The sequence below is a fragment of the Microcebus murinus genome, chromosome 18 (genome assembly GCF_040939455.1).
Source record: "Microcebus murinus isolate Inina chromosome 18, M.murinus_Inina_mat1.0, whole genome shotgun sequence".
Classification (NCBI taxonomy): domain Eukaryota; kingdom Metazoa; phylum Chordata; class Mammalia; order Primates; family Cheirogaleidae; genus Microcebus; species Microcebus murinus.
The window spans coordinates 49,326,179-49,353,447 of NC_134121.1; the positions used below are offsets into that span (position 1 = coordinate 49,326,179).

At 47.0% G+C, this 27,269-nt stretch overlaps 1 protein-coding gene across 3 annotated transcripts in view; it reads right to left on the reverse strand.

The window, feature by feature from the left end:
- The window catches only part of PECAM1 (platelet and endothelial cell adhesion molecule 1), a 68,126-nt gene that overhangs the window by 37,119 nt on the left and 3,738 nt on the right, over positions 1-27,269 (reverse strand). For 2 of the 3 annotated variants that reach the window (XM_075994683.1, XM_075994681.1), the window contains exons 3-5: positions 15,678-15,704; positions 4,939-5,232; positions 3,174-3,479 (exon numbers count right to left, since the gene is read on the reverse strand). In XM_075994683.1, coding sequence (XP_075850798.1) covers positions 3,174-3,479; positions 4,939-5,232; positions 15,678-15,704 — 627 coding nt within the window. Of the gene's footprint in view, positions 1-3,173; positions 3,480-4,938; positions 5,233-15,677; positions 15,705-15,790; positions 16,105-27,269 lie in introns of those variants that run through there. The other variant, XM_075994682.1, reaches the window with a different exon arrangement.

The window sequence follows — 27,269 nt, forward strand, 5'->3', positions numbered from 1 at the left end:
TACTCATTTTTGTATCTTCAGCCATCCTCTTAACCGCAATTATCTGACTCCTTAAGCTTCCCACCTTCTCTAGAGCTCGTCTGCAGAATCTTCTTCAGATGACCTCAGAAATAACCACAGAAGGCCAGGTGCGGTTGCTCATGCCTATAATCCTAGCACTCTGGGAGGTCTGAGGTGGGAGCATTGCTTGAGGTCAGTACTTCAAGACCAGCCTGAGCAAGAGCTAGACCCCACCTCTATTAAAAATAGAAAACATTAGCCAGGCATGGTGGTGCATGCCTGTAGTCCCAGCTACTCTGGAGGCTAGGGAGGAGATTCACTTCAGCCCAGGAGGGGTTTGAGGTTGCTGTGAGCTAGGCTGACACCACGGCACTCTAGGCCAGGTGGCAAGATTCCGTCTCAAAAAAAAAAAAAGGTTGGGGGGGGGAGAAGAAATAACCACAGAAGTTAGAAGTGACTCTTCCTCCTGACCACCACAAATTTTCTAGGCTCTTCTCATACCATTTCAGGAAACTTGGTGTTTCGGCACAAAGATTTTAAAGGTTTCAAAAGAGACAACTTTTGAAATATGCTCCATGGAATGAATATTTAAATAACCATGTGTTTCCCAAAAGTGGCTTCTATCTATTCTATTTCATTTTTTACAATGTTGGCCATGACTCACTTCATTGATTTCATGATTCATGCACTTTGAAAAACAGTTTTAATAAAACAGAGATCAGATACCAGAGTGTGGGATCTTCAGGGAGGTAGGGCTTAGTCCTTAACTTTTGTTCCCATATTCAACAAAAAACAAACCCAGAGCATAAACTGGAATACATACACAGATTGTGACTATGCAAAATATAGAGTAGGGACATTAGAAATGTAAAAAGTGAATTTAGAGGGATATAATACTTTACTATTTATTAGTGGCTTTTAAAATTATAAAGTCATTTAGATTCATAATAAAAAGCTATCATCAAAAAATAGCCTACTTTCTTAAGTAAAAGTAAAAAAAAGGGAAGGCATTTTTTTAGGACAATCAACTTTTAGGCCCTCTGGGGTAGCTTACTAAGAACTGAAGGGTTTTTTTCTTATACCGAAATTAACTCAAGATGCACCAGAGAATTAAATGCAGAAATAAAAAAAGAAGAAAGAGAGAAAAGAAAAGAAAGAAAGAAACCACAGACATAGTAAAAGAAGACATAGGTGCATATTTTCCTTTAATGCTTTGGAAGTGTGGATGACACTTAGGTGTGAATCACAAAACTGAGGTACCACAAAGAAAAAAGGTAGATAAATATGACTGACTGAAGATTAAAAACTTCTGCAAGGAAAAACTTATAAAATACAAAGACAAATGACAAACTTGGAAAAAGTTTGCATAAAATATTTGCATAGTACCGCTGACAAAGAGCTAATCTCTAATTTATAAAGGGCTTGACTCAATTGAGAACAATAAAAATGGGTAAAGAGTAATGGATAGGCAGTTTATGGGAAAAAAACGTAAAAGAAAAACTTATAAATAGACTTGACCTCACTTAAAACTAAAGAAATACAAATCACAACAACAATGCTATATCACTGCACCTCAATTAGATTGGCAAAAATAGTAAACTATTGATAATACCCTGTGTTGGTAAGGATGTGGGAAAATAAACACTAGCATCACTTTTGATGGAAATATTCAACCATTCTGAGAGAAGTTTGATAATATCTGTCAATATTGAAAATGCACAAAAACATGTGAATCAACAATTTCACTGCTGGGAATGAACAACTTAAATAATAGTCTTAATAATAAAATACTTGCAAAAGTACACAAGTTATAAGTACAAGTATCTGCACTGAAGGATTGTTCTAAGAGCAGAAATTGGGAAAATACCTAAATGTCCATAAATACAATATGAGGTAAATAAATGATAGCACATTCCTACAGTAGAATTCTGATTCGCCACTTAAAATGATATAGATCTAGGCTGGGTGCGGTGGCTCACGCCTGTAATCCTAGCTCTCGGGGAGGCCGAGGCAGGTGGATTGCTCGAGGTCAGGAGTTCGAAACCAACCTGAGCAAGAGCAAGACCCCCATCTCTACTATAAATAGAAAGAAATTAATTGGCCAACTAATATATATAGAAAAAATTAGCCGGGCATGGTGGTGCATGCCTGTAGTCCCAGCTACTCGGGAGGCTGAGGCAGCAGGATTGCTTGAGCCCAGGAGATTGAGGTTGCTGTGAGCTAGGCTGACGCCACGGCACTCACTCTAGCCTGGGCAACAAAGCGAGACTCTGTCTAAAAAAAAAAAAAAATGAGGTAGATATACTTTACTTGATATGTACTAAAGCTCATAATATATATTAAGTTTTTAAAAAGTTATAAAATAGTGTGATAGTTCCCCATCTTTTGTAAAAACAAAAACTCTCTGCATATTAACATATAAATATCTGTAGAAACAGTCTAGAGGACCATGTGAGTGGTTTTCTCTGAATTGTGGTACTGTGAATGATGGTGACTCTATACTTTGTATGCTACCATTTTTTTTCCTAAAAATTCTACACACACATGGGCAGGGGTGTGAAGTGCCCAAAGAAGGGGGCCATTTATGACAAACTTTAGGGCTCCTACTTTGGAGCCCTTTCAGTCTATTTACATGAGGCTGTGCCAGGTCCCAGAAACTGCGGGTTACCCGTCCTGCAGTTTGTCTAGACTCTTCTAGGCTTCCCTCTATCGTTGCCACTTTCTCTCCTGAGAGCATTTCTCAGCTTGCTATTTGTTTATCTAAAGCTGAGGACCCAGCCCCTCTTGCCTCCCGCCCCACTTCCTGGTGTCTGGCCCTCAATGGCTTAAACCCATGGTTTCCAAACTGCAGGTCACACGATGCATCAATGTAGTAGTGAGTCATGGCCAGTGTTTTAAAAAACTAGAATAGAGTAGGCTAAAAAAATAGCAAAATACATCATACATATTAAGGGTAAGAACTGTTGGTGAAACTTTTGCTTGGTAAATTATATATATTTTAACTGTTTCATGGTCAAAGAAATCTTGGAAAATACTGACTTAAAGTGATAAAAGAACAGGTCCTGAGAGCAGCAGCCCAGCCCAAAGGCCCAGCCCCCTCCCAGCTCTGGGCTTTCTCCTCACACCACACCAGAAACCACAAAGAATGAAGAATAGGGGAGCAGGACTCTGACCCCTCACGGTGACCAGTTCACTCCTGGTGGATTCTGAGATCTCCATGTGGATCCCAGAAATGATCCTCGCTTGACAGCGGAATATTAAAACGTGGTCCTGTTCCTCAACAGGAAATTCCAGCATCACAAAATTCTGGTCCCGAGACGTCTTCTCTCTTCTGTGCTTGACAATTTTTGTATCTAGTTCAAGTTTTTCAATTGTGAAATGTATGGGGCCCTTTTCTTCCAGGACAGAACAATTGACCATCACGAACCCGCCTTCTATGGCCTCCCTTTTGTCCAGTGTCACCCTGGGATTGGGCACTCCTTTGGGGAAAGAGAAAATCCATTAGTACCAGTTTCACCTAGTGGCACAAGCCTCCCTCGGCCGAGTCACCATGGTTGACTTTTTGCCCCCTGAATACCCAGTGCTATCTATCAGGCAATTACTTAGCATGTGTGTGCCCAGCACAGTACCAGGTACTTCAAAAAATATAAAATATGCCAAAGATGGGGTTGGCACTTTCAATAGTTTATAATCCCATTGGGAAGACAATACAATCAGATTCCCAATTCATACAATTTAAAGGAGAAAAAGCAGCCAGTATTTGTTAGTATTACTGTGATTGTTGCTGTAACTGATTGAATGCTAACCACAGGCTAGGATTGACTTTAATTTATTCCACAAACACTTATTGAGTAGCTACTATGAGCCAGATTCTTTGTTTGGGGTATAAAAGTAAACCAAGGCCGGGCACAGTGGCTCACGCCTATAATCCTAGCACTCTGGGAGGCTGAGGCGGGCGGATCGCTCGAGGTCAGGAGTTGGAAACCAGTCTGAGCAAGAGCAAGACCCCATCTCTACTATAAATAGAAAGAAATTAATTGGCCAACTAATATATATATATAGAAAAAATTAGCCGGGCAGGGTCCCAGCTACTCGGGAGGCTGAGGCAGGAGGATTGCTTGAGCCCAGGAGTTTGAGGTTGCTGTGAGCTAGGCTGACACCACGGCACTCACTCTAGCCTGGGCAACAAAGTGAGACTCTGTCTCTAAATGAATGAATGAATGTAAACCAAACACCACCTCTCTTCTCCTGGTTTAGTAGTCCAGAAGAACAGGCGGATATATGAGAAATAGTTGCAATGTGGAGTGAAATAGCAAACCGCCATTTACTGGGAACTCACTAGGTGCTAGAAACAATGCTAAGCTCTCTGCTTACATGACGCCTTTAACCCTCTCGATAACTTCCTGGACTGGGTATTATTGTTATCTTATTTTCCAGATGAGGATTTGGAAGTTTAGAGCAGTTAAAGGACCTGCGCAGATTGGAACCCAGGCAGGGCGACTGCAGAATCCTGTATCTCAACACAGACATCGCTGTCGCCTTTATAGCCACAGACACCACTGAAGGTAGAGAAAGCCTAAGAGCCGTAAGGACTGGTACCCTGGAGGAGATCAATTTTGTTCTGGAAAGTGTCAGAGAAGAAATCGTTGAATGGAGTCTTGAAGAAGAAACTGTGGTTGACGAGAGGATGAGATGAAGAAGGTGTTCCTGGGAGAGGGAACAGCATGTGCAAAGGCAGGGAGGTTGGAAATAGCCTGGCTTATTGGGAACGCATCAAATGCCTGCATTTTCACGTTAGGAAAGTGCCAAGCGGATGAGTGAGGGGGTGGTGGGGGGAGGGGAGGTGCAGCGTTGTTATTCATTCAGTTATTATTCACGCCGCGGTGTGCTGTGCATGTTGCTACCTCTGCTTGTCTTTGTCCAATGCCAAGGACTCACCTTTCACCGACACCTGGTACTCCTGAGAGGTCTTCTCCTTGTTGTTCAGCACCACAGTGCATTTGTAAGTCCCCGAGTCATAGACGCGGGCTTGGGGAATAAAAAAGCTCTCGGTGCTCTCCCTGGAGGAGACGTTGTGAAACAGCACGTCGTCCTTATAGAACAGCACCAGCTGCTGAGGCGTGACGTGCGAGGTGGTGCTGACGTCCACGACGCACTGCAGGGTCAGGTTCTGCCCGTTGGGCACCGTCCAGTCGGGCAGGCTGCTCATGTGGATGCTGTTGATGGTGAAAGCTAAACGCAAAGGGAAGGAGGGCAGACACACCTGTTATCTCAGTTGCATCATCCTGGTGACCTTCAGCACATCACACGGGGCATTGTCACATCCCAGGCAGCACTCAGTCCAGGGACCCCAAATGTCCACACATGGCGGGGCAGGCGGATAATAACTGTGCATAGTGGGTCAAGCATGAGGCAGTCAGTACTAGGCTGCCTCATCGAGACAAGGTGGCAGAGCGTGACAGATATAAGACGGAAGCAGCCTGTGAGCTGCCACAGCACGACCCCTGAGGGAGCATAGGATTCAGGCAGACAAGTGTTCAAGTCCTGGCTCAACGTTTACTGTGTGACCTTGGGTGGTTAAAGTCTCTGAGCTCAGTTTCCTTATCTGTAAGATGGGGTAATAATACCTCATTAGGTTTTTGCAAGAGACTTACAGGAGAGTAGCCAGAAAGCACCCGGTACAGTGCCTGGTGCCCAGTAAGTGCTTAATAAATGACAGCTACCTCCAATCTGAAACCAGATGGTCACGTCCGGGAACCCTTCTTCCCCACCCAGGCTGTACCGAATTAGCACAGCCCCAGCTGGTGTTTTCTACGTGATGGTCTCAGAGGCCTCGCCAGATGGTGAGGACCTGAAACTATTTCAGAGGCAGCTACTTGCATTTCCACCCCTACCTGGTACTGAGAAAAAAGAGCACAGGTTCTCCTCTACCGAGGCCAGGGATCTCTGGTCAAGCACCCAGTGCAGCCATGATCCTCAACCAGCTACCCAGCCTCTGCCAGAAACCAGGCTTGGGGGCAACTAGCCAAGCACAGCACTTCTGGCTGAGTCCTCCAGCACTCACTGGCTTATACCAAGCAACCATAGCCTGTCAGTAGCATTCAGCTAACTAGAGATCACATTCTGAGGCTAATTGATAGTAGCAAGCTGATGGGAAGATGGATTCCTTAAGGCTGGGCATGGTGGCTCACACCTGTAATCCTAACGCTCTGGGATGCTGAAGTGGGGAGGACCACTTGAGGTCAGGAGTTCGAGACCAGCCTAAGCAAGAGGAAGACCCCCATCTCTACTAAAAATAGAAAAAATTAGCCGGGTGTGGTGGCTGGTGCTTGTAGTCCCAGCTACTTGCGAGGCTGAGGCAGGAGGATTGCTTGAGCCCAGGAGTTTTAAGGTTGCTGTGAGCTAGGCTGACGCCACTGCATTCTAACCTGGGCAACAGAGTGAGACTCTGTCTCAAAAATAAAAAAAAATTTTTTAAAGATGGATTGCTTAAAACTCAACGCTCTCTAGCTATTTTAATTAGTATTTTTGTCATTTGGCTGGTTGGGGCCACTGCTCTGAAAAATTTCCAGACTAGAAGGTTCTGGACCATGCTGAGTGGTCAGGACTTTTGTCCAAGCTTCAGAGCAGACCAGGGTAGGTCTATTTGTTGAGAATCTTTTTGGCCCTGCCTGTAGGTCCTTCTGTAGCCCACCTGTATCCTAGTTATACCCCTGAATGCTGCGGTCCCCAACGCCCCGGCCGCAGACTGGTCCGGTCCCTGGCCTGTTGGGAACCAGGCTGCATCACCACCTGAGCTTCACACCCCGGCCCCCACCCCAGGGGAAAATTGTCTTCCCTGAAACTCAGGAACCCACCACACAGCAGGAGGTGAGCGGCCCGGTGAGCTGCAGGCAAAGAGCAAAGCTTTGTCTGTATTTACAGCTGCTCCCCACAGCTCACATCACCGCCTGAGCTTCCCCTCCCCCCACCAAAGTCTGTGGAAATATCATCTCTCAGGAAACCGGCCCCAGGCACCAAAATATTGGAGACTGCTGCCTTAATGTACCTCAAACCACTACTTTCCCTGTGGTTTTCTTTTCCAAGAACATGGATCTGGGCTTGATCAGTACTATATAATATTTACTTTCCAAATTCCTGTCAGAAAAATACCTCAAACATCTCATGGTCTATACATGGCTAGAAAAAAAAAGGATGATATGTAAGGGGTCTGGGAGAAAACGTATCTAAAGCCCATGACCTTAAAACCAGATGTCCTCTGCCTCTTAAAACCCCCAAGTCCCTACATGTCTTCTCCACAAAATCCCACCATGCCCATTCTCAAGGAGGCTGTTCAACTGGCATCCGGACCTGGGAGCTACTATGTCTGGTTAGCCTCCTCTCTCCTCTACCTCTGAGGAGTGTGAACAATGCAGTTATGGAATTTTTAATTTCTTATTCAAATTTTTGAGTGGATAGAGCAGTCAAATGTTTAAAACTCCCAAAGGCAGATGATAATGATATCTATATAAAAACCCCAAAGAGTCTACAAATTATTTGAAATAATGTGGAGTTTAGAAAGGTGGCTGGATATAAGATTAATATTAAAAAATCAGCACAGTGGTCACTTTTGGAGGGAGAGGGGGATGGGCTGCAGAGCATGCAGGCAGACACAGAGATATTGGTAATGTTCTAGCTCTTGGGTTGAATGGGAGGGTATTGTAAATTCATTACATTATTAAAAACAAATGCACACATAAATAAAACAAAAGGTAACTATGCCTGGATCAAAGATGAGCAAATGTTATGAATCAAGGATTATAATCAATCTTTTTTTTTTTTTGAGACAGAGTCTCACTTTGTTGTCCAGGCTAGAGTGAGTGCCGTGGCGTCAGCCTAGCTCATAGCAACCTCAAACTCCTGGGCTCAAGTGATCCTCCTGCCTCAGCCTCCTGAGTAGCTGGGACTACAGGCATGCACCACCATGCCCAGCTGATTTTTTCTATATATGTTAGTTGGCCAATTAGTTTCTTTCTATTTATAGTAGAGACGGAGTCTTGTTCTTGCTCAGGCTGGTTTTGAACTCCTGACCTCGAGCAATCCACCCGCCTCGGCCTCCCAGAGAGCTAGGATTACAGGCGTGAGCCACCGCGTCCGGCTCAATCTTTTTTTTTTTTTTGACAGTGTCTCACTCTGTTGCCCGAGCTAGAGTGCCGTGGCATCAGCCTAGCTCACAGCAACCTCAAACTCCTGGGCTCAAGCGATCCTGCTGCCTCAGCCTCTGGAGTAGCTGGCACTACAGGCATGCGCCACCATGCCCGGCTAATTTTTTCTATATATATTTTTAGTTGGCCAATTAATTTCTTTCTATTTTCAGTAGAGACAGGGTCTTGCTCTTGCTCAGGCTGGTTTTGAACTCCTGACCTTGAACGATCCTCCCACCTCAGCCTCCCAGAGTGCTAGGATAAAAAACATTTTTTAATTTTCCAAGTTAATTTCTAGTGACTTCTGCAGACTCCCAACTTTTGCTCATCCCACTGTGTTCTCCACACGAGTCATCAGGCTACTTGACTGTCACGGTCCTGAGTGAGCTGCCCGCCATGGCCGGCTATGCCCCGGATGACAATACAGTCCTGGATACAGAAGAGACTCAAGCACGCCCAGGCTCAAAACCCTGATCCCAAGGTCCTTAGCTGGGTGATCCTGGGAGCTATTTAACCTCTTGGGGCCACCACTTCTTTTCCTATAAAATGGGAACGCTGACACTTGCCTTTCCTGGTATTCTGATCTCGAACAATGACTGGGCCAAGGTGGCTGAGAGGACTGCAGGGCCGTGTGTGCACTGCCTGACGCCTGCGCCTATTGACAGTCCCTGCCTTTCTTCCTTAGTGCAGGTCATTGCAAGCATTTCAGGGGGCTTCTCTGTGCCAAGCACTGTCCCCCATGCTGGGGGTTCAGAGCAGAGTGAGGCTGGCACAGTTTCTGCCCACAGAGAGCTCAGCCTGCATTTCACAACTCTTCCCTGTGCTCTTCCCAACTCAGCACAATCCCTGCCTGGGCCTCCCGCTGACCAACCTCGTTCATTTCTTTTTTATAGGAGCCCTATTGCCGTTTAACAATTTTAAATCAAACTTGTCTAAAGCACCACAAAGTGGCTTCTTCAGCGAGGATGATACCCATGGGGCACTTCCTCCATCTCCTCTTTCTTTCTTTCTTTTAAGAGACAGAGTCTCACTCTGTCGCCCAAGCTAGAGTGCAGTGATGTCATCATAGCTCACAGCAACCTCCAACTTCTGGGCTCAAGTGATCCTCCTGCCTCAGCCTCCCCAGTATCTGTGACTATAGGAGCATGCCTGGCTAATTTTTCTATTTTAACTGGAGACGGGAGTCCCACTCTTGTTCAGACTGGTCTCAAACTCCTCAAGCTATCCTTCCACCTTGGCCTCCCAGAGTGCTGGGATTACAGGCGTGAGCCACCATGCCTGGCCCATCCTGTCTTTCTAAGCAACTCTAACACGCATCTGCTTAAAGAAATGAGCTCAACTGTCCCACCAGCAGGAACATCACATTATCATGGTCAGCTGCAACAGACAAGGGAGAAGAGAGAGCAGGATGGGAAAAGGAAAATCATTTCATAAAATTTATGAAGGTATGAGTCCCAGCTCTTCATCCTAACACAAAAGATTGTTGACTTGAGGCCTAGCTTTTACCACCGCCACGACCAGCAGCTCCCCTTGCTGTAGCCAGCGTTCAGGAGTGCCCCCAGGGAGCCTGGCCTTCTGTTTGTCACATATGTATGTGGTCGCCTCCCAGTGATACCAAGGTGGGTCTATGTGACCGACAAAATACTCTAGGAGGAGTACGGGCATGCCACTTCCAAGATCAGGTTATAAAAGACAATGCAGCTTCCAACCCGGTCACTCTATCTCCTTCTCTAGGATCCCTCGCTTTGGGCAAAGCCAGCTGCCATGACCGAGCAGCCCTGTGGAAGGCCCACAACACCAGGAACTCGGGACCCTGAGCCAGCACCACCCACTGAGCCACTCCTGGATTCCAGACCCTCAAAACCACGTGTGAAAGAGTAAATGTGTGTTGTCTTAAGCCACTAAGTTGTAGGGTAATTTGCTAAGCAACAACAGATAACAAATACTCCACCCAACCAATCTTCCAAAATCTCTTCCTCATTCTTGTTTTGATAGTACAGAAAAACATTATCTTCTTTTTGAATAAATTGTCCAAGCACGGCCAAACTGAATTAACTGTGCGTAGGTCTCACTATTTACGCAGTAGAGTGACTGTCCATGACCTGGGGGACCCCAGGCCCTGGGAGGTGTGGGGGGGGCAGTTAGGAGGCCTGCAAGCCACCTCCGATTGCGTGCACGTGTGCTTTTTTGAGAGCAGGGGCCACAGCTTCCCTCACTGAACCCAGGAAGGTTCAGAAGTGTTGGGATGAAGGATGGTGTCGCACAACAGCCTAAAGCGGTCAGATCTTTTCCACCTGGAGAGATGAAGGCCGATGGAGAAGGATCCAAAGTTACAAAGTCACCACAGCACAGACAAGGCAGCCAGGGACCACAGCGACCAATCCCCAAATGCTAAAACGATCGGGCCTACCTCCCTCCACCTCAGGGCCACTGGTTGGCAGATGCTGATGGTCCCTGGAAAGATAGAGCACCGTGACTCAGCCAGCCACCTGGCCCTCAACCCGGAAATGACTCAGAGAGAAGAGCAGGCAGGGGGCCACCCAGCACTGTCAGGAAAATTACAGGGAGCCGAGAAACATGGCAACCCTGCTGAACGTCTGCGCTCAGCAGAGAGCGTGCTGACCTGTCTTCTCCTCTGAGTCTCAAGCCCTTCCACGTTCAGCTCAGGTTTGCATCAGTGAGACGTGTATCACGCACCCGTGTCGGGGGCTAGGCCAATGAATCATCCCTGCCGTCCAGGACAGTTCAGGCTGGTGGGACCCAGACGTCTGGACTCCCGTGGTAGCCGTGAGGCCAAGGGGGAGGGCTGCCCAGGAGAGGTCAAGGAAAGTCTGAAGGGAAATGACCCCTGAACCGAGCCTGCCAGGCCGGGGACAGGCGGCCGGGTGCTGCGGGCACGAGAACAGCGTGTACCAGGGCACAGGGGCATGGGAAATCAGTGCATTCCGGCCTCGGTCCATTATGGGAACCGGAGTGTGGGGCCGAAGAGGCCAGGGGCCCGGTCTGCAGTGCCAGAATGAGGGCCTCGTGCTGACCAGTGGGGGCCTGTCCCGAGGGTCTCCAGGAGGGGCGTGACAGCACAGGACAGGAGTGTTAGAGACATCACTGCAGCCGGGGGAGAGACTGAGGCCAGTAAACAGCCTGGGCTGGTTCCAGTGAAAGCTGAGGCCTGAGCTAGCAGGGTCGCGCCCAGCGGGGATCGGGGAAGGGACACACCGGAGATGCTTGCTTGAGTGGACTCAAAAGGACTCAGTTCTGGGGCTGATGAAAATGTTCTAGAGATGGGCAATGGTGACGGTTGCACAACGCTGTGAATGTACTGTCACTAATAATAAATATTATATTATTCGTATTTTACCACAATAAAAAAAAAAATCAGACCTGTTTGATTGGATATGAGATTGAAAGAATGGAAGATAAGGTTCCTGGATTAGGTTCCCAGGAGGATGTGGGTGCCACCAACTAAATTAGAAAGTGCCAGAAAAAGACAAGGGAGGAAGACAAAGTCCCAGAGGTACAGCTGGGTTTGAGGGGCCTGTAGGACACTGGGAGGAGACATCAAGGTCTGGCCCCAGGTTACGTACACGTACGGCTGAGGCCCAGGGCAGAGGCCAGGGCTGGATCTGGGTGGGAGATGTGGCTTTGGGGAGGGGCCTGTGGAGGTGTAGAGGGGGTGTTGGGCTCCAGAGAGGATACGATCAGGAGCCTGCAGAGACCAGAGGTGGGGTTCAGACACAGGAGAAAGTCAAAGTCTCCCTGGGGAAGAGGATCTAGAAGGTCAAGAAAGGAGGCTTCGGGGCGTGACCCACAGTCTGGGGCAGCAAAGGGGTCTAGTGAGCCAAGGGCCCTACGTGTTCCTTGCATTTGGCACCAGGTGCTCCTTGGTGGCCCCTGAGTGAGAGGAGACCCGATGGCAGGGGGTTGGGGGGTTGGAGGGATGAACCAGGCTGCCATCAGGTGAGGACTGAGAGGTGAAGAAGTACCTCGATTACGAACTGGCCTGTGGAGACGTTCACCTGAGAAAGGACATGGCTAGATAGGGGGACACGACATAAATGGAGGGGGTGGGTTGTTGGATTTTTTCTTTCTCCTAAAAAAGCAAGAGTTACGGACCATGCTTGCAGCCTGAGGGAAAGTACTGGAAGTGGGGCTGGAGAGTCTGAAAGCCGCGGTGGGGGAGGGACGGGCTCAGAGCCCAGCTGCCCGGCGGCCCTGATCAGCCTCGGGTGGACGTCCCTCTGCAGCCTGCGGAGACCCTGGGAGGATGGGTGGGGAGGCAGATAAGCCTGGAGCCAGGCCCAGGCGGGAAGTTGAGGGAGTTCCCTCCAGACGGACTGTTTTCTAGGTGAAGACGGAGCTGAGGTCATCTCCTGAGGACGGGGGTGGGGCTGCGGCTGGGGGAAGGTTGAGGGGCCGAGGAGTCCCGGGCTAGGAGGAAGGGAGAGGGCCAAGGCTGGTCGAGGACCTCAGCCGCAGGCTCAGAGTAGGGACACAGAGCATGCTGGCAGGCCATGCACCGCAAACGCCCGTCTGGGGAGGCCCGAGGGGGGAGACCTGGTCCCAGCCCCTCTGCGAACCCGTGTTGGCCCTGCACTGCGCCTTGTGGCCTACGAGTCTCAGTTTCCCTGAGGGTAAAACTAGGCAGGGGCCTGAGGAGGCAGCCTTCTCTCCCTGCTTCAAGTCCTTTCTAGGAAACGGGAGGTCAGAGCCAGAGGAGCAGGAGCCCCAAGGCAGGGGGTGTCTGCAGGATGGGGTGTGGGGTCTGGGCAAGAGCTGGGGGCACACAGGTTGGAGAGGACAGAGGGAGAGTGGGTGGTGTAGGAGCTGTGATTGCCAAGGTGGGCTGGGACCCTATAGTAAACATCAGTATCATTTATCTGTCCCTGCACGCCCAGTAGGTGAGTCACCTTCTTTACCCAGTCTCAGCCTCACACCACTCCCTGCCATAGGTTCTGTTTTCCTCCCCATTTTACAGATTGGGAAAATTGGTGGGAAAGCTCAAAGAGGCAAAGGAAACTGGTCTTGGCCGGGCACGATGGCTCACGCCTGTAATCCTAGCACTCTGGGAGGCCGAGGCGGGCGGATTGCTCAAGGTCAGGAGTTCGAAACCAGCCTGAGCGAGACCCCTTCTCTACTAAAAATAGAAAGAAATTAATTGACCAACTAAAAATATATATACAAAAAAATCAGCCAGGCATGGTGGCGCATGCCTGTAGTCCCAGCTACTCAGGAGGCTGAGGCAGTAGAATCGCTTGAGCCCAGGAGATGGAGGTTGCTGTGAGCTAGGCTGATGCCACGCACTCACTCTAGCCTGGGCAACAAAGTGAGAATCTGTCTCAAAAAAAATTCCTACACCAATTCATCTGGATAAAAGAAAAAAAAAAAAAAAAAAAAAGGAAACTGGTCTTGAGGACTAGATCGGGGCCATGGCTCCAGACAGATGGTCGGGTCTCCGCTCAGAGAATGGAGGTTCTAGGGCTGATGCCCCGATAACTGGCCCACGTGCATGGTCAAGCCAGTTACTTCAGATCTCAGCAATACCATCAGTCAAGCAGGATGATCATGAAGATACCAGGTGTCCTGCCTCCATGGGAATCTGATGCCCAAGGAAACACTGGGCAGAGAAGCCTGGCAGACCGGCTGTGCCAGTAGCCAACTAGCCTACCCCACCCAGCACTGCCCTGAGACTCAGCTCAACCATCGAGCATTGCCCGGGGACTCACTGCCAAAGAACTGTGCAATTTGCCTGCAACCCACTCACTCCCGTTCTTTGCCGATTGAAGTGACTTCTGACAAGGGGATAGTGAGTATTCTGTGGTCTCTCCCTCCTTTCCCAGCCCCCAGACCCAACTGAGCCCCTGCATTCATGTGGGCCCAGATGAAGCAGAACAAAACCCTCTTATCTCAAGACAAAGGTTCAAAATCAGCTCTTTTTTTTTTTAGAGACAGAGTCTTGCTCTGTTGCACGGGCTAGAGTGTTGTGTTGTCAGCCTAGCTCACAGCAACCTCAATCTCCTGGGCTCAGGTGATCCTCCTGCCACAGCCTCCCGAGTAGCTGGGACTACAGGCATGCGCCACCATGCCAGGCTAATTTTTTTTTTTTTTACATATTTTAAGTTGTCCAGCTAATTTATTTCTATTTTTTAGTAGAGACGGGGTCTCACTCTTGCTCAGGCTGGTCTCGAACTCCTGACCTCTATTGATCTTCCTGCTTAGGCCTCCAAGAGTGCTAGGATTATAGGCGTGAGCCACCGTGCCGGCACAAAATCAGCTTTTTTTTTTTTTTTTTTTTTTGAGACAGAGTCTGACTCTGTTGCCCAGACTAGAGCGCTGTGGCGTCAGCCTAGCTCACAGCAACCTCAAACTCCTGGGCTCAAGCGATCCTTCTGCCTCAGCCTCCCAAGTAACTGGGACTACAGGCATGCGCCACCATGCCTGGCTAATATTTTGTCTATATATTTTTAGTTGACCAATTAATTTCTTTCTGTTTTTAATAGAGATGGTGCACCAGGCTGGTCTCGAACTCCTGACCTTGAGCGATCCTCCCGCCTCAGCCTCTCAGAGTGCTAGGATTACAGGCGTGAGCCACAGTGCCTGGCCCACAAAATCAGCTCTTAACTGGACCATAAACCAGACTGCAAAGATAGGCAGCACACCCGCCCCTTCCCTGTGTGGGAGCACAAAAGATTGCAGATTTAATCATATCCTCACAGGCACATGGGAAATGAGACCTAGTATATGTTTTTGATCATTTAGGAGAAAAAATAGTTGTAGCAACAATTTAAACTATGGTCTGTCTTCTGTGTCTGACAAATTGATTATATTTCATTTGTAAATAAAAACAATTGGGAATAGGTTAGGCTATGAAAAGAAGTAGTGATGGTAGAACAATAAAAAATTACGTAATCACTCATTTCTTATCCCCTCCCCAATCTTAGCCAACAACAATTCACTGGGGTCTAGAAAACATATGCTATCTCTAAAACATGCTGATTAGAGTTTGGTTTAGGCTGGGTGTGGTGGCTCATGCCTATAATCCCATCACTTTGGGAGGCCATGGCAGGAGGATCACTTGGGGCAACCTAGTGAGATCCCAACCGTGCAAAAAGATTTTTAAAAATTAGCTGGGTGTGGTGGTGCCAGCCTATAGTCCCAGGTACTCGAGAGGCTGAAGGCTAAAGTACAAGGATAGAAGATGGCTTAAGCCCAAGAGTTCAAGTCTGCAGTGAGCTATGATCACATCACTGCACTCCTCTGAGTGACAGGGCAAGACCCTGTTCCTAAAAAAAAAAAAGAAGAAGGAAAAGAACTTGGCTTAGAATAAGGGGTTTTTTTCTAAGCTCTTCTAAAAATGTCAAAATGGAATAAACTTTTAGTTCTCAATTGGAATGTCTTTTTCAATTGTTTCAAACATCAAACCCAAACAATTTAACACGCGTTTTAAGAATCACAGAAAATAAAGAATGAGCTTTACAGTAGAAACATCAGACTTACAGTTTTCCTGACCCTCAAGGCTTGAACCTGGAAGAGACAGAAGAAATACGTTGAACTCAGAAGCTCCGATTCTCAGAGAGTCAGAGTGAGGTGGGAAGAGAGTAAAAACTCACAGAGCAGGAGTGTCAGCAGGACTCCGAGCTGCATCTTGCCCCCTCGGGCCCACCCCGGCGGCATCCTGAGCTACGGAGACTGCCAGGGACACTTAGTTCTGCCTTCGGGCCATGCCTCTTAGGCAGAAGGCGCTTCCCACACGGCCGGCCGCAGATAAGAAAACTGCCCTGTGAAAAGCAGAAACCACTCTGGTAACTTCCCCAGGCAGCTGCAGAGAGACCGGCTGTGTCCCAGGTCAGGTAATGGCGGCCATTGCTGGAAACCAGGAACAATGAGGCCTGGGCTGGCCCGATATCTCCTCAGGAAATGACTGGCCTTCCTGAGGGGCCACCGAGTGCAATAGTCGCTTTGTTTAGTTTCTTTAGGGAAAAAACAAGGTATGAGTGACATTTACCTCAGCGTTCTTGACCCTTCCGTCCCGCCTGGGCTTGGGGGGCCCTTCTCAAGTGGGGTGCGGGGTTCCACTCTGCCTCCACCCACAGGGCTTCTCTCCCTGGACACCCAGCAGGATCCCTCTGCTTTTCCTGTGCTCCCCCCAAAGGGGGCTCTTTCCACTCAGCGTTAATCTGGGTCCCCTAACTTTCTTGGGCTGACTCTTCCCCCATATCACAAAGTCTGCCAGAGAGACCTGCTGAACTTGGAACTCAGTGGACCTGGGAGGCTCTCCTGGCCTCCCCAGTGGGTTTTGGAGATAACTTAGGCAGCCCCATGAGGTGTCCACACCTCCTGCACCCCCAAACATATGTGTGCTATACTGGGGCACGGGGAGCTTTCTAAGACAGAAATCAGTTCCTTTCACCTCCCTGTTTGAAACCTTGTAATGGCTCCCCACTGCCCTCCGTAAAAAGTCTATTTACAACCCTCCAAAATTCAGCCCTTGCTCACGTTTCCAGCCCGGTCTTTCACCACTGCCTTCCTGGCCCCTACAATCTGGTTGACAGAATTTCTAGTTCCCAGAACGCTTCATGTGTTTGTGTAACAGAGTAGTCGCCCCTCCTCCCATAGTTTTGGAAAGGTAATACTGACAGGGGGGTGGAATATGTAACAGAAGAAATGGCTCGAAAAAATGGCAAATTGTTTCATGTCTCACTAAAACATCCCGCACTCCTTTTTGGGAACTAGGACCTGCATCCCTGCCTCAGGCCAGGGGTCCGGAGGGGCAGGGGAATGGCTTTTGTCCTTTGTGCCACGGGAGATGGCTCCAGGGAATTGTCTGGGCGGAGGTCATGAGATCATTTTAGCCGAAGATGGGATTAATCTGGGCGGAGGTCATGAGATTGTTTTAGCCGAAGATAGGATTGATCAGAACCTTTAAAACTCAGTACTGCTCGGAAGCAGGACTTTGGTACTTTGAGAAGTGAGTCTGCCAAACTTCTCTTTCCTTATCAATAAACTTCTCTTTTTCCTTCCCCTCAAGCCACTTGTCCTTGTTCTTCTGATGCGGGCTCAGGGACAAGTGCCAAACTTCTGGTAACATTTGTGCCTTCGCCAGCGATGCTCCCTGCCTGGAGTGCCCTCATTTTTTGTTGCTGTTTTGTGTTCCCCGTTATCCACTATAAGCTATCTTCCTACTGGAACTTTCCCCCACCCATCTACCAAATTTTTATTTGAGTGGGGAAAAAAAAAGGGAACACCATGAGTAACTAAATAGATTTTGGCTTCAATGTAACTTTTAGGAGTTGTAGAGTAAGCAACTTTTGCATCTCAAAGTGATATTCAAGCAACAGTGATGAATGCCCAGACCCCACGGCTCCAAGCTCTAAATTACTTCTAAAACAGTAATTGTTTTACACACAATTCTAATACTTGTAGAATACCATGAAAAAATAGAGCTGCATTTCAAAAATAAATATTTAAAAAAAGCAGAAAAAGTATACCCCACAATTCACACCATGTACCAGAATCAATTCCAGATTGATAAATTGTACTCTATGGAAAAAAGGTCTGCTTTGCCAAAAAAAAAAAAAAAGAAGAAGAAGAAAAAGAATCATGGCTAGATGTGGGCTCATGCCTATAGTTCCTGAACTTAGGGGAGGCTGAGCTGGGAGGGGGAGGATCACTTGAGCCCAGGAGTTCCAGACCAGCCTGGGTTAACACAGTGAGACCTCATCTCCATGAAAAAAAAATGTTGTTTTTGTTTGAGACATAGTCTCACTCTGTTGCCCAGGCTAGAGTGCCGTGGCATCAGCCTAGCTCACAGCGACCTCAAACTCTTGGCTCAAGCCATCCTCCTGCCTCAGCCTCCCGAGTAGCTGGGACTACAGGCATGTGCCACCATGCCCGGCTAATTTTATATATAGTTGTTCAGCTAATTTCTTTCTATGTTTTTAGTAGAGCCGGGGTCTCGCTCATGCTCAGGCTGGTCTAGAACTCCCGAGCTCAAATGATCCTCCTGCCTCCGCCTCCCAGAGTGCTAGGATTATAGGCGTGAGCCACCGCACCTGGTCTAATATGTACTCTTTTATTATTATTATAATTTGTTTTGGCCTGTCTTCTTTCAATCAGCAAAATTACTTTGAGATTCCTTCATGTTACTGTATATAGCAATACTTCATTCCTTTCTATTGCTGCAGCATTCCATTGTGTGAATATACCACAATTCCATTTACCTATTGAGGGACATTTGGGTTGTTTCCAGTTGGGGGCTAATGCAGATAAAGCAGCTATGAACAAACCTTTGTCTGGACATGACTTTCACTTCTCTTGGGTAAATACCTAGGAATAGAGTGGCCGGGTTATATGGTGGGTATATGTTTACTACACTTGATCTTAGCCAAAAGGCCGAGAAATGATGGTATATGTTTAATGTTTTAAGAAACTGCCAAACTATTTTCCAAACTGGTTATGCCATTTGACATTCCCACCCCCAATCTGTGTGAGTTCCAGTTGTTCCACATCCTCAACACTTGACAGCTCAGGCTTTAATTTTAGCCTTTCTAGTGGTGGGAGTAGTGATATCTTATTATGGTTTCAATTTGGATTTTCCTAATGAGCAATGATATTAAACATATTTTCATGTGCTTATTTGCCAACTATGTGTCAGTTAATATCTTTTGGTTAATTTTTAATTAGGTTGTTTTTTTTTTTTTTTTTTAGGTTGTTTGTTTTCTTAGTATCATATTCTAGATCCAAGTCCTCTATAAAATATTTGCAAATATTTTCTCCCAGTTCGTGGCATATCTTTTTATCCCCTTAACAATGTCTTTTCGAACTCCTGACCTTGAGCGATCCACCCGCCTCGGTCTCCCAGAGTGCTAGGATTACAGGTGTGAGCTACTGTGCCAGGGCAACAATGTCTCTTGATAAGATGAAGTTTTAATTTTAATAAATGAGGTGTAACTTATTGATTTTTAGTTTTTAGATCATTCTTTTGGTGCTGCATCTAAGAAAGCTTTGCCTAACCCAAGTTCACAAAGATTTACCCCCATATTTTTACATTTAGATTTGTTATCTATTTTGAGTTAACTTTTGTATGGGATGCAAGATATGGACCAATGTTCTTTTTTTTTTCTGCATAAAGATGTCTAATTGTTCCAGCACCATTTCTGTGAATTGCCTTTGTACCTTTGTCGAAAATCAGTTGTCCACATATTTGTGGGTTTATTTCTGGAGTCCTGATTCTGTCTCATTGATTCACTTGTCGGTCCCATTGATTCACTTGTCAGTCTTTACACAGTACCACTCTGGGTTTTTTTTTTTGTTTTCTTTTTTTTTGAGACAGAGTCTCACTCTGTAGCCTGGGCTAGAGTGCCATGGCGTTAGCCTAGCTCACAGCAACCTCAATCTCCTGGCCTCAAGCAATCCTCCTGCCTCAGCCTCCTGAGTAGCTGGGACTACAGGCATGCACCACCATGCCCTGGTAATTTTTTTTTAAATATATTTTTAGTTGGCCAATTAATTTGTTTCCATTTTTAGTAGAGTCGGGGTCTTACTCTTGCTCAGGCTGGTTTCGAACTCCTGACCTCGAGTGATCCACCCGCCTCGGCCTTCCAGAGTGCTAGGATTACAGGCGTGAGCCACCGTGCCCGGCATGTGCCATTCTGTTTTGATTGCTGTAGCTTTCCAACACACCTTGAAGTTAGGGAGTGTTTGTCCTCAAATGTCATCCTTCCTTTCCAGTCACTGGGGCCATGCTGGACCCTCTGCATTGCCATAGGAGTTTTAAAATCAGCTTGTCAATTTCTACCAAAATAAAAAGCCTTCTGAGATTTCAATTGGAATCACATTGAATCTATAAATCAGTTTGGGGAGAATTGACATCCTAACAACATGGAGTATTCTGCCCACAACATTTCTCTCCATTTACTTGAGTCTTCTTTACTGTCTCTCAGTGATGTTTATAGTTTTCAGTGCACTTTTTATTGTAAACCTTTTCAGTTTTTAAATCTTGCGAATGTATTATTAAGAAGCTCAGGGTATCGAAAACCATTTGGAATGGCTGCTGTCCCCACCCCTCCCCTGCCCAGACAGTGCTGCAGGGTGACCTGCGCAGGGGGCCCAGGAGCCGGGGCAACAGGTCAGGTCCTTCCCCGGATTTGTGGATCCTCACGGAGGCTTCCTCCATCCCTCTTTGTGCGTCCGTCTGTCTTCTCTCTCTCTCTTCCCAAAGAGGAAATCTCCTCCTCCTCTCTCATCAGACTGAAGCATATGGGCTCCATCTTTCATTTTATTAACTGAAAAGATGGTCATGCTCTTTACTCTTTATTTGTAAATTATTAATGTCTTATTAAAAATTAAAAATATGTCCATGGAATGTTTTCTGTTTAGCCTTTTAAAAAAATAATAAATTGTGTGGATTTTTGTTTGTGTGTGGGCCCTTCTTCCCCCTGTCCTTAGTGGATTCCTTGATCCAGGTGGTGGGGGAACCACAGGTACCCCAAGACTGATTTGGCTCCTTGGTAACTAGTCCAGAGACTGACTCCTCCATCGCCCGGGCTCAGGACCCCAGGAGCACCCACCAGGCTTGACGAGCTCACCCAGGCCCCTGTGTCTCCCACCGTGTTGCCTCTTCTCCTCCTCCTCAGCCAAATGGCATCGAAGGGGGACGGACGTGCCATTTCTACACGCTGCGCTCCAGTGTTCAAGTGCCGGGGAAGTAACACAGACCCAAATCACAGCGATTCATTAACTGCATTAAAAAGCTGCCTGCTGAAATAAACCTCAGGAAGTGGTTTCTCTGAGCAGCTGGGGGTGAGGTGGGTGGAGGAAGGGTGGTGCTGGCAGCAAACATCAGCGAGCCACTGGCACCAGGCACCACTGGCCCCTCGTCTATTTCATGACTATGGTGATCGGAAATGTGATTCATGGCCACTTCTCCCAGCCTGTGGCCGTGGGTCTCATTAATCTTGGAGGCGTGATGAGCAGACTAATCCCCATCCCCTGGGTTGGGGACACACCCCAGCCAGGGAATGTACATGTACTAACGTGCAAATGAATCAGAAGCTCACAGTTCCCATCCCTTCTCTGCAGTTCAATTGCTTCGGCGTTTTGAGGCTCGTGTTTCTCACCTATCAGATGGGAATAATACACCTGTCTACCCACTGCACTTGAGCCAGCACTTGAAAGCACGCCTCAGCAGCAGAGCACAATAAGAACATAATGACAACAAAACAACAGCATCAATTGTCATGACTGAACAATAGTAACATTAGCTGTTGGTCTGGTTTTGGCCTCTGCCTGGCCCATCGGAACTGGGGCTCCCGCGGGCAGCTGTGTGAGCCCGAGGGGAGGGTCTCAATGCCCTTTCTTCAATGCCCACCCACGTGCTGCCCTCCCACCCCAGCCTGGCCCCCCACAAAGGCAGGTGGCCTGGCAGAAGGGAGGCAGGCAGGCAAGGACATTGCGAGGGGTCTGTGCTGTTCCATCCCTTGCTGGAGGCCCCCTCCAGTGACAGGGGACACAGTTGTATTGTGACTCATAGCCATAGGCATTTCTGCCTGTGTAGGCCCCTTCCTCCATAAAAAAAGAAATTAACAATTATATTTTACAACTGTATTGGTATAAATAAGAATATGTTGATATTACATATTACAATTTTTTTTGACCTAAAATAGTTTTTTTTTTATTCTTTGGATTAAAAACATTTGTTTTCATGGGCCCTGGCACTGTGCCTCCTGAGCTTAATGGGGTTGTCAGCCCTGATAGCAGATCAACCTCGCAGTGACCCGAGGGCCCAAGGGACCTGCTCTCTTCGGCCCTGAGTGGCCTGTGCACTGGCCTAGCAAGAGCAGCACCATGTTCTGGGCACTGAAGCAAAAACAAGTGTTTGTGTGTTCTCTTCTCAAAACCACAAAAGTGTAAGCAACAAAATAAAAAACAGGTTGGACTTTATCAAAATTAAAAAATTTTTTTGTTGCAAAGGACACTGTCAGGAAAGTGAAAGGTAATTCAAAGAATGGAAGAAAATATTTAGAAATCATATAATCTGATAAGGGTCTTGGACCCAAAATATATAAAGAACTCTCATAACTCAACAATAAAAAAACAGCCATTAAAAAAAATTGGCAAAGAGGTGGCTCATGCCTGTAATCAAGCACTTTGGGAGGTTGAGGCAGGAGGATGGCTTGAGGCCAGGAGTTTAAGACCAGCCAAGGTAACATAGCGAGATCCCATCTCTACAAAAATAGAAAAAATTGGCTGGGCATGGTAGTGTCCACCTGTAGCCCCAGCTACTTGGGAGGCTGAGGCAGGAGGATCACTTGAGCCCAGGAGTTCAAGGGTACAGTGAGCTATGATCATACTACTGTATTCTAGCCTGGGCAACAGAGGAAAACCTTTTCTCAAAAAAAAAAAAAAGAATTGGCAAAGAATTTGAACAGACTTTTATTCAAAGAAGATAAACAATGGCCAATACGCACATAAAAAGATGCTCAATATCATTAGTCATTAGGGAATTGCAAATAAAAACCACAATGCAATACCACTTCACACTCACCAGGATAGCTATAATCAAAAGAACAGACAATGAGATTGGTGAGGATGTGGAGAAACTGGAACTGCCATACGCTGCTGGTGGGACTGTAAAATGGTTACAGGCACTTTGGAAAATAATTTGGCAGTTCCTCAAAAAGTTAAAAATAGAGTTACCATATGACCCAGCAGAAATTCCACTCTTACGGATATATTCAAGAGAAATGAAAACATGTCCACACAAAACTTGTACATGGGCCGGGTACCATGGCTCACGACTGTAATCCTAACACTCTGGGAGGCCGAGGCAGGAGGATCGATCAAGGTCAGAAGTTCAAGACCAGCCTGAGCAAGAGTGAGACCCCGTGTCTACCAAAAAGACAAAAAATCAAAATCAGCCAGGCATCATGGCACACACCTGTCGTCCCAGCTACTCGAGAGGTTGAGGCAGAAGGAGCGCTTGAGCCCAGGAGTTGGAGGTTGCAGTGAGCTACAATGATGCCATTGCACTCTGGCCGGGGTATATTAAAAAACAAAACAAAACAAAACAAAACAAAAAAAGGAAACTGAGCACCCAAGGAGGAGGTATGTGCTGGTTTGGGGGCTGTACCTTGGAAGGGGCCTGGCCAGGCAGCAGCAGCATCCAATGACATTCGCAGCTGGTCACCCGCTCTCCCCTTGGTGGGAGGCGTGCCAGCCAGCAGCTGCCACCCCAGGCCAGGGCTCCTGGGGGCCCCCGACAGTCACTTCTGACCTGTGGGACACACTCAGGGCAGGGCAGCCAGATTCAGCAAACAGAAACACCTGACACCAGTCACAGCTGAATTTCATTTACAGGAAAGTAACTTTTCTAGTACAAACTCCTGCAGCACAGGACACACCAAAAAATCACTTGTTTATCTGAAATTCAGATGTAACTGGGCATCCTCTGTTTTTCTGACAACCCTTGCTCAGGACCCCTTCTGGGACGCAGCCTGTCACAGGAACACCTTGTGCTAAGCCACAGTCGTGTGCAGAAATGCCAGATCTTTGGGGGGGGGGTGAAGCAATCTGCTTCCCCACTATTTTCTCTTTCCAGTTAGTGTTATTGAGGGGATGAGAGAGAGGAAACAGAGCACTAACTGTGGCTGCAGATCAGAGGGAGGGGGCTCCAGACGAGGCCCAGGAAATAGCAGGTCAGTGTCCTCTAGGGAGGCCCCCCCCAGGGCGAAACAGCGAGGAGCACCGCAGAGACAGCATCTCTCGGCAGAGATAGCATCTCTCGGCAGAGATAGCATCTCTCATTCCTGCGGGCACCAAGATGGGCTCCCAAAGAGAGACTAAAACCTGGCCCAGGCCTCCAGGGTCTGCAAGGGAGGCTGAGTTAGGCTCCTCCTGGGAGTTGCAGAGTGAGCTGCACGTGGGAGTTACCTTCTCAGGTGTCTCCTAGCTTTCCTACCTTTCCTCTGCTCTTTAGGGTGGGTAATGGCATCTACCCACAGGGCAGCACCTTGTGGATCTTTTGGATGGTTGATTCTCTCCTCTAACTGCTCCCTCCTAGCTTTGAGTCATCTGTGGATTTAATCAGAAAGTCACCAGAGTCTTCATCCAAGTCATTAATAAAAATATTCAGTGGGAGGAGCATGAAGAGTGAGCCCTGTGGCATTCCACCAGGGACTTGCCCCAGGCCGACCTCAATCAGAATTCTCTGGATACTAAATGTTTAATAAGCTACAAATCCCCTTAGCCTGCTATCATTTACCCCACACTTGTTCACCAGGATGTCAGGGCTCCTCCTGAGGGTGTGTTAGATGTCGAAATTCAGAGGTGCTGGGGAACCCTCTGTCCGTTAGATGGGGTTGATGTCCCCATAGCAGTGGTGACAGTAACAATGATAGTAATAAACAACAATACGGCATTATTTTGTGTCCTCCCTCTCCTTTCCTCCTCCTTTCTATCCAAGATGAAATCAACTTCGCTAAAATAAGAGGAAACTGTAACTGGTTTGTCATAAGTTCACGGAGAAATGACCTGCCAGGAATAATTTTTGGGGGGGAAAAAACGGTCATGGTTTATCTAGAGATCAGCAAACAAGTTTTAGAGACAAAAAGTGACTTTGGTTTAAAGTACATGCAGTTTCCAGCTTATCGTTGGGTTTGGATCCAGAAGTTTGTTTTTAAGTTGGCTGGTTGGTGAGCAAATGTTAAACATTGCTCAAAAGCAATCTGCCCGACACTGATTAGGTTCTGTGGTTGCCCCCGCCCCCTGCAAGCCATCGATCCACAATGAGGTTGAAATTGAACTGTTAACAGCCTGAGACCCCAGTCTCTTCACAGCTCCCAGCTTTGAACCCCTTTAATTCCTGGGGCAATAGGGAGGAGACAGGGAGGCCTGGGCGGTTTCCCTTCCTGGCAGCTGCCAGTGTGCAGGGAGTACTTTTAAATCCAAAGACTATAACTGAAAGGCATTTTTTCTTTTTCTTTTGAGGCACAATCTTGCTCTGTCATACAGGCTAGAGGGCAGTGGCAACATCATAGCTCACTGCAACCTCCAACTCCCAGGCTCAAGGCATCCTCCTGCCTCAGCCTCTAGAGTATTTGTGACTATAGGCACACACTACCATACCTGGCTAATTTTTCTAATATTTTTTGTAGAGATTGCATCTGGCTATGTGGCCCAGGCTGCTCTCAAACTCTTGGGCTCAGGTGATCCTCCTGCCTTGGCTTCCCAAAGTGGTGGCATATGCCTGTAGTTCCAGCTACTCCAGAGGCTGAGGCAGTGAGATCTTGTCTCTTCTAAAAAAAAAAAAAAAGAAAAAGAAAAAAAAAAATTTAGCTGAGCAGGGTGTTGAGTACCTGTAGTCCCAGCTACTCGGGAGGCTGAGGCAGGAGGATCACTTGAGCCCAGGAGATTGAGGTTGCTGTGAGCTAGGCTGACACCACAGCACTCCAGCCTGGGCAACACAGTGAGACTCTGTCTCAAAATAAAATAAAATAAAAGCTCTGCACTTGTGCTCAGAAGGATGATGGTGTTTTTTCAGCCAGTAGCACGCATCTTCCTCGTTTACCTTCTCCTCAAACCTCTCATCCTTGTTCTTCTGATGTGGCCTCGAGGCCAAGGGCGGAACTTTGGTGACAGTCCCACTGTGTTTTGTTGCACATGCTCAGTTCGGGGGACCAGACCCAGAAGCATGTGGAAGAGCTGTGAAAATGCTAAGTAAGTCACTGTGCCCAGGCTGGTAGCTAATATTTACTGAAGGTTTATAACACTTCTCATATCTCCTTTACCTATGAGTCAGGTACTTTCATTAATATTATCCCCATTTTACCAGAGAGAAACAGAACTTTCAGAGAGGTTAGGACACCTGCCCTGGCTCCCACAGCCAGCTGAGTAGTGGAGGCAGCTGCAACACTGGCTGCCCTGAGCCCTTACTTCCTCAAACAGTGCCTCTAGAAGAAAAACATTTCAGAACTTCTTGAAATGCCCCACAATAGAAAAACCTTTGACCCAGAACGAAGATGGAAGGGGTCAAAGTCTGAAAAAGTTGAAATACATCAAATATGAAATATTTATTCGCTGCGGTTATTCTAGGATGTAATCCTTCACTTTGTTCTATACAACTGTCCTAATGTTTCCTGTCTCTTTACAGCTTCATTACCTGATTAAGCAAAATTAAAATAAATAGATACATAAAAGTTTTTAAAAGGCAGCCAAGTTGGAGTATGAGAATATGCACAGGAAATGGTGCCTCTAGACAGAACTGAGGTTCATGTGATTTAGGACGAAGCCAGGAGCCTGTATAAACATTTCCAATATTGAGAACGTGAGAACACATCTGGGGCTTCAGATGGGTCACTCCCGAATGTTAAGGATCCACTTTAATTAGAGCAGTTTAAAAAGGGACCAGTTGCCTGGAGAAATAAAAACTTATATTCGCACTAAAACTTGTAGATGAACATTCGAGGCAGATTTATTTTTAATCCCAGCTTTCCTAAAAAGCTGGAGTCAGCCCAGATATTCTTCAGTGAGTGAATGGTTAAATAAATGTGTTATTAATACATGCATACCATGGACTATTACTCAGCAATAAAAAGAAACAAACTGTTGACACACACGACAACTTGGATGACTCTCTAGGAATTATGCTGAGTGAAAAACGCCAATCCTCCAATATATGATTCTATTTATATAAGATGTTTGAAATAAAATTTTAGAAATGGAAGAGATTAGTGGTTTCCAGAGGCTAGGGGTGGGGGTAGGGAAGGAATTGGGTGTGGGTAGGATGTGGTGTCACATACGTGCACCCCCACAGGTGACAAAGCTGTATAGAACTTCACACGCACAGACACAAATGAGCACACATAAAACTGGGGAAAGTAAATAAGATCCGTGGGTTGAATCAATATCCTGGTCGTGATAGCATGCCGTAGTTTTGCAAAATGTTACCATCAGGAGAAACTGGGCAAAGTGTATCTCTCTGTATTATTGACTACAAATGCATGCAAATTTACTATCATCTCAATAAAAACATCAATTTTTAAAAATGGACCCATTTCCTGTTCCTGAAGGGTATTAGTGCTGGTTGGGGGG